Genomic DNA, 10,834 nt, shown 5'->3' with positions numbered 1-10,834 from the left:
GATAAGAAATTTCCTAACAATGAGGACTATATTAAAATGAAATGACCTTCTATGTCAAGGCTTCACTATCAGTAGATGTAAAAAAAAGGATTCCTGTTCAGGTATGGGTTAGACTAGTTGGCCCTTGAGATTCCTTCCAGTGCTAAAATTCTTTGATTTTGACAGGAGTCCAGACAAAGCATAATGAGGAACATGAAAATGAAAAGATCATTTCCAGCTAGGGCAGTGCAGGGATGAGTAATGGAGGAATAAGAAGGACTTAGATACAAGAGGAATAAGAGGTTGTAGAGTTAGACCTGTATGGAAGGAAAGAATAGATATCAGGAATGGGGGAATCTATTTCAAGTACAGGGGGCAGTGTAAATAAAGGCATGAAACCTAGAGAGGACACAATATTAATGGAGTTGGTCTGGAACATATAGTATATAAAAGGGAATACCCTATGAGGAAGCTGCAAGGTAGACTGAACCCAGATTGTGTGCAAAGCCTTGAATGCCAGAATAAGTTTACACTTGATTCCCGAGGCAAAGGGAAGTCACTTAGTTAACTTCATTTGATCTCTGTAGCAACTTTTGTGGCAAATATCGATATTATTGTTTCACACATAAGAAACAGACAACTGTAGGCCTGACGCCACTTTAGTGGTTGGCAAAGCAGGATTTCCAATCCAGGTCTTCTAACTGCAAGGCTAGGGCTCAGCTAGAACTACAGGAGACATAGGATAGGGGTAGAATGGAGAGGGGAGAGAAGGAGGGGGTGAAACTTCACCATCATTCTCTAAGAGAAAGACTTTTGTAACTAAAGAGCCCCGGATCTTGCAATAAAATCGGGTTTATGAATTGTCTCGTAGTGTCATGGGTTCCATTTGCTGGGAAGGAAGAGCCGCAAAATACCATACCACTCAACACCACAGAGCTTCGACCCTGCGCTCTCCCTAGGAAACTCTTAACACCCTCCACAACCGTCCCTCCCAATTCTGGGCAATTTCCCCAATCTCACCCCACCCCCAACAGGACCAACCAACTTTTACCAACGTCACCGAAGCTTAAAGAGTATTTTGGGTGACTTCTGCTGACATTCCCAACAAAGTTGTTAATATTTTCGAAAGATATGATAGGTAAATGTTGTTTCAGGGTGATCTGTACTGAGTTTCAAACTTTGAAACTCTTCCCCGCCTTCACACCATTTTGGTCTAATCCAGGTAACTCGCTGTGATAGGGGGGAAAAGACAATAGCTTTCCCCCATAGGCCCCCCTCTGAAAAGAGGGGCCAATGAGAGGCAAGGAACAAGTGAGTGGCGTGCGTCAAAACCAATGAATGGGTTTAGCGTCCTGGTTGCAAACGTTAGCGCAGGACGGGGGCAAGAAGGGACCGGAGGTGGGAGGAGAAGCGGCTCCTTCGGTAAAAGGAGTGAGAACCGGTAGGGAGTTCGAAGCGCGAAGCTCTCTACCGTACAGGTCAGTCATTGCGCAGTCCGGTTGGGGGTCTCCAGAATCCGGCTTGTGTTGGCGAGGCCCAACAGGTGTGGGAGGTGATGGTGGCACCCGGGACTGTGACGGGGGGAGGGGAAGTAAGTTTAGGGGGAGGGGCCTGAACCCCTTCACCAGCACGTGGCTGCCCCGGGGCCCCCTGACTTTATTACTCCGCCAGCACGCGGACCCCATCCGCCCTTGTACCTCTGAGTCGCGCGACCTCCCACCCGCTCCGATCCCCGTGGCTCCCTTTCTGCCCCACCCATTCTCCTTTACCTGCGGGAGCCATAAAGGGAAGAGGGCTTGGAAGGGGTGAGAGAGCGCCTGCTGAGGGCGACCCGGGGGTTAGGAGACTGTGAGGGGAAGGAGGTGGGCTGGGAGGAGAAGGAAAGGAGCCTTAGAGGAAAAGACCAGGCTGGGGGAAGGGAGGGGCGCTGGCCCTGGGGAAGGGCATGACCTGACCCTTGGGTCGGGAGCGGTTGGCTTGTTGACCGAGATCAGGGAGAGGACCATAGATTGAGAGTTGGGGGAGGGGAGGGGCCTTCGAGATCATTTCAACCAACCTCATCTTACAGATGAGGAAACCGAGGATTTGAGGAGGGGAAGAGACTTATCCAGAGTCACAGCAAAAATAAAGGGTCTCCCTGTAGAATGAGAAAGTAAAATAAAATCCTGGAATAGAGACATGCTTCAGGAATGTTTGAACAAGACAACATCCACTTTGTCTTACTCTTTATACAGATCGAGAAATTTAGATAAAGACTGGAGACTTGATTTTGATTTGCCCAGATTACCACGGAGAATAAATAGCCAAAGGGGAGTAGGCATTTCACCTCAGGAGTCTTCAAACTAGACTCTGGTGTACGTTTGTACACCACCCAAAACTTCTCTACATAGCTGGGATTTTGAGGGATCCAAAGGGTTTTCTTGCAAAGTTAGGCCCAAGGCAAAATTGGGAAGTAAGTAATGTTTGTCTTTGGTAACTTCCCTCTTTTTTTAAATAAATTTTTATTGCTATGTTTTGTTTTTACATTATCTCCATTTCCAAATATAGCTGTCTTCTCTCCTGCACTGTGAGCCATCTCTTAGAACAAAGAATAAAAAGAAAGGAAAAAAGTGAAACTAAGCAACACATAACCATGCCTGACACTGAGCAGTGTTCCACACCTATAGTTCCCCCTCCTCTGCAAAGAGGGAGGCACATTTTCTCTTCAAATTAATATATTTTAAGTTTTGTTCCTACACTCAATGCTTGGTTGTTATAATTACACAGTGCTTAGGTTTTTTCCTTTTCTTTCTATTTATATTATTGTTGTCATTATGTAAATTGCCTTCCTACTGCTGCTTCAGTCTGAATCAGTTCATATAAGTCCTCCTGCTTCTATGAATTCTACCTAGTCATAAGTTATTAAGATACAGGAGAATTCTATTGAAATAGTATGCCACAGTTTGTTCGGCAATCCCCAGACTTAGGGACGGTTACTTTGTTACATTTGTTTGCCACTACACAAAGTATTGCTATGAACGTTTTGGTGTCTGTGGAACATTTCTGTCTTTGACATCCTTGGGTTATATATCTATTAGTAGGATTCCCAGGAATGAACATTTAATCATGGTCTTAATATAATTACAAATTGCTTTCCTGATTGGTTGAACCAATTCATAGCTTCACCAACATTGTATTAATATGCTGTTTTTCCTATACTACATCAAACTTTGATTATTTCTATCTTCTGTCATCTTTGCCATTTTGCTGGGTGTGACATTTGAAACCTAAATGATTTCAATGTACATTTTGCTTATTAGTTGATTGGTAGAATCTTTCATATGGTTTGATAGTGTTGTGTGCTGAATAGAGAGCTGATCTTGGAAAATTGCAGGAAAACCTCAATTCAAGTACTACCTCTAACTCATTTTGGCTTTCGCTTAACTTCGTTGTGGATTTGGCACCTTTCTAAAGAGAACCTTAAGCTGCTGATAAGGTGGTCCACCTATGTTGGGAGAGGGAATTTCTTCACCCCAAAGTTCCTACCCCAGTAAAATCAGTTCTGGACTCTACCCTAATTTTAATATGATTAAAGTTTGCAGGTTGAGTGAAACTGTTGATATCCTTTAACCACTTATCCATCCATCATTTCTTCTGTTTGTTACAATCTTTGTCATCCAGGTTCCTCATATACTGTCCTTCTCTTATCTCCCTTCTACCACTCCCAAGATCTGATGTCTTTTTTCAGTCATTATAATACTTGAAGTTTTTTTTTCTCTCCTCACTCACCATCTACCCTACCCCCCAAAAAATCCGAAACCAGAAACTGCAAACAACCATTGACCTGTTCTGTGCTTTATTCCTACAGGCCCTTTTTTTTTGCTTGGTTAGGTTTCGTTATGTGCTTCTTGGTTAGTTGGTTGTTATCCTTCCTTCTCTAAGAGGACCAAAATGATATCACTATGCTGGAGTTAAGTTTCAGTGTGTCTGACTCTGGCTGATCAGACCAGTACGAGATGGGAATGTTCTGCCACAGATAGGGAGTCACTAATAGTCCATGTGAACATTTGGGGTGGATTCTGAATTTGTTATCCTGCATTTCCTTTGAGCTGTTTCAATTCTGCTTTGCTCATAGAGCACAGCACTTTCTCAGATGTGGGTATGCCATGCTAAGCAGTCCTGTGCCAATGTCTCCCATGTCACACAATCAGTTCCAAAATTCTTAAGGGAGACCTTTAGAGTGTCCTTATATTGCTTCTTCTGACTACCATGTGAACACTTTCCCTGTGCGAGTTCTTCATAAAAGTCTTTTTGCATTCGAACAACATGGTCAGCCCTTTGGAGTTGCACTCTCTGAAGCAGAGTTTGAAAGCCTGGCAGTTTAGTTCAAGAAATGACCTCAGTGTCTGGTATGTTATCCTGTCAGGATCTTCAGAATCTTCTTAAGACAATTCAAATGGAAGTGATTCAGTTTCTGGGCATGGTGCTGGTATGCTGTCCAGTTTTCAGAGGTATACAACAATGAAGTCAGCACAGCAGCTCTGTAGACCTTCTGTTTGATAGTCAATCTAATACTTCTCTCTCTTACTTTCCAAACACTGAGCTAGCTCTGACAATGCATGTGTCAAACTCATTATCAATGTGTACATTCCTGGAAAGTAAACTACCAAGGTAAGTAAACTTACCCACAGCATTCAAAACTCTATTTGCTGTAACCGATGGTTCCACGTATGGATGATGTGGTGGTGACTGAGGAGCACCTATGTTTTCTTGGTGTTAATTGTTAGGCCAAAATTAGCACAAGCAGCAGAGAATTGATCCATACTTTGTTGCATCTCAGTTTCATTGAGTGCATACTCATCTGCAAACAGAAAATCATGCACCAACAGTCCCTCCACTTTGGTCTTGGCTTGTATGCTTTTCAAATTGAAGAATTTACCATCAGTGCGGTGGTTGACCTTGATGCCGTGTTCATCCTCATTGAAAGCATTTAACAATGTGGCTGAAAACATCATACTAAAAAGTTCTTCTTACATGTACGCTCTAATAGGGTCTTTCTGCAGATGATATCTTCACTCAGATGAATGTCTTTGATAGCAGTAATGTTAAATATTATGGCAGGCATGGGACATATTTTTGAGTATCTTCTTAGTGCTATTCAAGTTTTTCCACTGACATATTACTGGGCTCTAGAAAGAGCATTCTGCTTATGGTCAGAAGAGGCCTAGGTTCAAGTCCCAGCTCTAGTCCTGTGGTGGGCAGTACACTTAACCTTTCAGAGCCTGTTTTCCTAGTAATAGTTCTGGCTGGTTGCAGGCCTTTAAAGAGTTGTATAAATTTGAACGTCACTTTTGTATGTTGAGATTGGGAAGTAAGGGGCAGGGGTTAACTGGGAAGTAAAGGGAGACCCAGAGATATTATTGGGGTATCTAGGTGGCAGAATAGATAAAGTGTTGGGCCTGGAGTCAAAAAGATTTCACCTTCCTGAGTTCAAATCTGACCTCAAACGCTTATTAGCCCGTGACCCTGGACAAGTCACTTAACCCTGGTTGCCTCAGTTTCCACATCTGTAAAATGAGCCAGAGAAGGAAATAGCAAATCATTCCAGCATCTTTGCCAAGAAAACACAAAAGAAAACTGGGTCACAAAGAGTCAAACATGACTGAACAACAGATATGAGTATTTCCTTAAACATGTATGCTCTAGCTGTTACAGATGTCAGGGAGAATAACTTAGGGTGGGATTTTGTTAAGAGATATGAAAATTCTCTGTAGCTCATCAATATTTTCACTAGTCTTACCATATTTACTAGTACCATGTAGCTGATACATCTGATTTGGATGGAAGGGGAGATAAGCATATCAGGAGTGTGAAATCAATTCAAATTATTTACTTCTTATGACTGCCCTATCTCTACCCCAAGAGTTTTTTTCTTTTTCTTTTTTCTTTTAATACATGGTATATATTATGGTAACCTGAATTTTTTAGGCTTTTTTAGACTTTTCCCAGACTATAGAGCCTTACTATATTTCATATGACATTTTCCTGAATAACAAGTACTGGATTCAGTGTTGAAGCAGCATTTTGGACAATGTGATTAGTTCTTTGAAGCTTTGTAGAAGTTTTGTGAAAAGGAAAAAAAGGGAGGACCAGGAGAGAACCTGGGGGAATGTCCTAGTTAGGGGGGTGTGATAAAGATGATGAATCAGCAAAGGTAGTGGAGGAGAGGTCATATAGGTAGGAGAACCAGTTAAGAGCAGTGTCATGAAAAAGCGGAGAGAAGAGAATATTCCTAAGAGGGTGCTTAGTAGTGTCAAGTCAAGAAGTCAGATAAGTCAAGAAGGATGAGGGCCAAATAAAAAGCATCTGATTAGGCAATTAAGAGATCACTGATAACTTGGGAGAGAGTCATTTCAGTTGAGTAATGAAGTTGGAAACTAGACTGCAGGGGTTAAGGAGTGACAGGATGAGGAAGGCGAGACAGTGAATATAGGCAGAATTTTTCATGAGCAGCTAAGAAAAGGAAGAAAGATACAGGATGATAGCTTGAGGAGAAGGTAGAATCTAGTGAATGTTTTTTTTAAAAATGAGGAGACATAAGCATGTTTGAATGTAGTAAGAAAGGAACCAGTAAAATAGGGGAAGTTGAAGATTTGGAGGTGGGGAGAGGATTGAGGTTGCTGTTTGCTATAGAAGATAGTAATGGACAGAATAAAGGATACATGTAGAGGGGACTCTACTTTCTGGATCTCAGAAAACTCCAGGGGCTTCCTGTTGCCTCCAGTCTGAAATACAAACTTCTCTGTTTAGCCTTAAAACCCTTCACAACTCAGCACCAACGTGTCTGGCTTCACTGGACATTATCTCCCTTCCTGTCATCTCCCATCTGTGCCTTTGCAGTGCCACATACCCATAATACATTCCTTCCCACCTTTCACCTCATTTGAATCCCTCTCTTCTTAAAAGACAAACCTGTACCATCTTCTTCATGAAGCCTTTTTCTGATCCCTCCAAGTGCTAGTAGTCTCCTCCTCAAACTACCTTTTATTTAACTACTTCATATTCATTTATATTTATTCTGCATGTACTTATGTATATGCTTGTTTTCCCTATTAGAATATAAGTTCCTATAAGTAGGGATTATTTCATGTGTTTACTTGTATCTCAAATATCTAGCAAAGTACTTCATATAAAGTAAGTTTTTAATATATGCTTGTTGATTGGCTGATATTTTGCTCCAAAATCTATCTTAGAGCCACTCTTAGAATAAGAATGACTAGCTTCATGGAATTGGGAAGGAGTTTGGGGGAATTGTGGTATTTCTTATATTCTTATGGACTTGTTTTGAAGGGATAGAATGAATTATGACCCTTTGTTCCTGCTCCTGTTGACAGGTGATTAATCAAAACAGGATCAACACCAATGTCCTCTACAGCCAAACGATGGATCCTGTTCGACCTCCATTCAGAGGAACTCCTCCTTTCCATTCACTTCCAAGCATGCGGCTGCCAGGATCTCGGCCACATGTTCCCAAACTTATGGACACGGCTGTGGGCAGGGCAGGGCAGGCAATCCAAGGCAGTTCATTGGGGAGGTCGAAGGAACCAGGCCTGCACTATGAGCAACAGGTAAGAACTTAGGAAGCTTGGTAATGCCATTCTTGTTTAATTGTGAACATGCTTTTTGTCTGGCTATTTTTGATTTTCTTCCTTTTAGAATTTAGTCATGAACAGGAAAGTGCTTCACAGATAGGATTCTGAGATTTGTACATAACCACTTCCCTTTGGGACCTTTCCAGATTTTGTAAGAAGTCATTTTGGAGACAAATCAGGACATGACCATTTGCTGCTTTCTAAGGATTCTTTTTTCCCTGTGGTCATGGCAGTAGTTGTTGTTTTCCAGTATGCCACTATTGTAGAGATCTAGTTGTCAGCTTAGTGGAGCTTTTTGTTGTTTGTTATTTTGATAAGGCTCTTTGCTCTTAAGCCCTGAGGGAAAGGAGTATAACTTCTTTAGCAACTGCTGCTATTCATTTGTTTATATTTTTTTTAGCCAAAGTGATTTGATTTATAAATACTTAGTGTCTTTAAGCCTGTGTGTGTATGATGACAGAAACAATACTTGCCGACTTAAATTCAACCCAGAGTTAACAAAAGGATTTAGAAAATCAAGGGGGAAACCTGACTGAGCCATTAGTTAGCAGTGTAAAATGTACTTTTGTTTTGCAGGAAGATAAACATTTTTCAGCAATGTAGGATTATGCTCAAATTGCTTGAGGCCTCTGTATTCATGTATGATACTGACGTTATTGTAATGTAGTAAGTGTAACATGAGACAAGGGATCTAATCTGTAAATGGCTGTAGGCAAACCTTATCGCAATTGAGGAACTGTAAGAGAAATGAAATCTTTGTGGTTCTAAAAGAGTCAGCTTTGCGGAAAAGTTGACACCAAAATCAGAACTTCATTTAGGCCATTTCCCCTCTTAATTTCTGCTATCTCAGTAATCCAGGAAATTCCTGAAACTTGAATGGATTTAAAAAAACTTTGATTTCTTGTATTCTCTACTTAACATACAGCTCACTTTACTTATTCCAGCCAAGAGTTATATAATTCCTTTCTTGTACTGAAATTATTTTGCACAGATATTTTATCCACCCTCCTTGAAATGTGTGTTTTTTTTTTCTAAATAAGACAAACTGAAATTCAGGGGTATGGAGTACAGTGGGAAAAACACTGATATATAAGAGTTAGAAGATCTCTTTTCTAGTCTTGGCTTTGCCCTTTGCCACATGATCTTCGACTAAACACCCTCCCTATTCTAATTTTCCTAATTCTAAAATAGGGTGGTGACTGGGACTTAGATGACCCAAGGTACTTGCTAGCTCCAAAAGTTCCAATAGTTCTGTGAAATTATATGCTGGTGTTATTTGTAGAACTGAAAATAAAGTACAGGTCCTTTCAAAATCGTATTTGTTCCACCTGTGCTTACATATTGTTGTTGTCATCCAACTTTATGATGTCATCTTGGCAAAGATACTAGAGTGGTTCGCCATTTCCTGTTCCAGTTCTTTTTGCAGATGAAGAAACTGAGTCAAATAGTGTGAAGTGACTTGCCCAGGGCCACACAAGTAGTAAGTGTCTTAGGCTGGAGTTGAACTCATGAAAATTAGTCTTTCTGACACCCGGCCCAGCATTCTATCCACCGCACCACCCTACCTGCTATTATAGTTATGCTTAAATATAATTGTTCCCTATTACAACTTTTGGATTTTTTTCCCTTTCAGAGTTAGCTACTGTTAAATTCTCTCCCCATGAAATGTAACTATTGAACAGTTGTCTGATAAGGTAAATTGGTTGTTTCCCAATAATAATGTTACTAAGAGGTTGAATTATGCTTTTAAGCCTCAACCTGTAGCACTAGCAAGTTTGAATAAAGAAGGTAAAGGACCTTCATTGGTGCCAGAAGCTTGAGAAAATCACTAGTACTTTTGGCTCTTGAAAATTCTCTCACTTAATAATTACTTATTGTTTGCTCTTATACAGGAGTCTTTCAGTTTGCCATCTATGTTCCGTGGACTGGGGTTTGAAACAGCAACCCAGCCTCCTTTGAGAAGAGAGGTACCTACCTTTGGTAAGTGGCAGACTGATCAAAGACACCACAGTGCTTTGCTTTCTTTTTTCTCATCTTTGTGCTTTCTGTCTCCAAAGAAATTGATCATTTAGAAAATTCTTTTCAGCCTATAACTCTAGCCAATATCTGACCCTTTTTATTAAGGTAGAGGCATTTTAGGCCGAGGCTTGAGTTTTGATATGATGTCTAAAGGCCAAGAAGAGCTTCTGAATCAACCAGCTTTCCCGGGCCCTTTGGTGTTGGCAGCTGGGGACAGCAAGATGGCATCAGTCTCCCTTGGTTGGAATAGGTATGTGTTTTTGAATTCTCAGACAAACTTAAAATTTAGAAAGCTAATTTAACTGACCTTGAACAAAAGAAAAATTTTTAAGAAAGCTTGACCTACCTATCTTTATGAAACTGTTTTTGTGATAACAGACCTTAGGCATTTTCTAGGAATAGCAGGCGATTATATTCCCTTTTGCTCAAAAGAGGGGAAATGTGCGGTTTCCTGATAAGGCAATTAATATATTGTCCCGTCTCCCTCTTAGGAAGTCTAATTCAGATCCTGAAATAATTTTTAAACTTAGTGAGGTACACTGATATTCCATTTCTGATACAGGAAGTGATCTAGAAGGTCAGTACCAAAAGTAGTTGATGGACATGACCATTTTATTTTGCTTTTGTAGTGTGCTCTATTTCATATCATTGTCTTCTGAGATTTATTTTCATAAAGCTGTGCTCAGTAGACTGTTCTAGGGATAAAGTAGATTTGGAGGTGATAACAATGGAATATCGATGAAAGTGCTGAATTTTTAAAAAATCTGTAACCTTTATGACTTTAGGACACTTGGAAGAGGTACCTTGGAAGCTCCTTTGGGAAGACCAGCTACTGGCCTTGGCAGAGCAATGTATAAAGCACCAAGTGATTCATCATTCCCAAATACTCCACTGTTATCATCATCATCATTGTCACTATCATCACCCAAATCCTCATTCCCCCTTCATCACGATCACCCTCCAGATATTCCTATTGAGCAGATGGAGAAAAAGTAAGTGAGGAGCATGGCCTTTGTGGCGTATGATGACTGTGAAAACCTTGTAGTTAACTTGTATGTTTAGGCATGGGGCACTGAGAGAACACTTTTCATGAGACCACAGTCCCAATAGGACAGGGAATAACATTTTTTTGGTCATTGGAGAGATTATGTGATTTGTAAAGAACAGGCCACAAATGATGAAAGTTACTGGATAATTTTGCTAGA

The 10,834-nt window shown here is 40.7% G+C and overlaps 1 protein-coding gene across 3 annotated transcripts in view; it reads left to right on the top strand.

The window, feature by feature from the left end:
* The first annotated feature begins 1,343 nt into the window (after nucleotides 1-1,343).
* The window catches only part of PIWIL2 (piwi like RNA-mediated gene silencing 2), an 81,613-nt gene continuing 72,122 nt past the window's right edge, over nucleotides 1,344-10,834 (top strand). For 2 of the 3 annotated variants that reach the window (XM_072634898.1, XM_072634896.1), the window contains exons 1-5: nucleotides 1,344-1,457; nucleotides 7,353-7,586; nucleotides 9,503-9,590; nucleotides 9,735-9,879; nucleotides 10,415-10,621. In XM_072634898.1, the coding sequence (XP_072490999.1) occupies nucleotides 7,401-7,586; nucleotides 9,503-9,590; nucleotides 9,735-9,879; nucleotides 10,415-10,621 (626 nt within the window). In that variant the 5' untranslated portion in view covers nucleotides 1,344-1,457; nucleotides 7,353-7,400. Of the gene's footprint in view, nucleotides 1,458-1,716; nucleotides 1,785-7,352; nucleotides 7,587-9,502; nucleotides 9,591-9,734; nucleotides 9,880-10,414; nucleotides 10,622-10,834 lie in introns of those variants that run through there. The other variant, XM_072634897.1, reaches the window with a different exon arrangement.

This window comes from Notamacropus eugenii, chromosome 1 (genome assembly GCF_028372415.1).
Source record: "Notamacropus eugenii isolate mMacEug1 chromosome 1, mMacEug1.pri_v2, whole genome shotgun sequence".
NCBI lineage: Eukaryota > Metazoa > Chordata > Mammalia > Diprotodontia > Macropodidae > Notamacropus > Notamacropus eugenii.
Note: the sequence above shows the minus strand (reverse complement) of the source record. Positions and strands in the feature narration are given on the sequence as shown.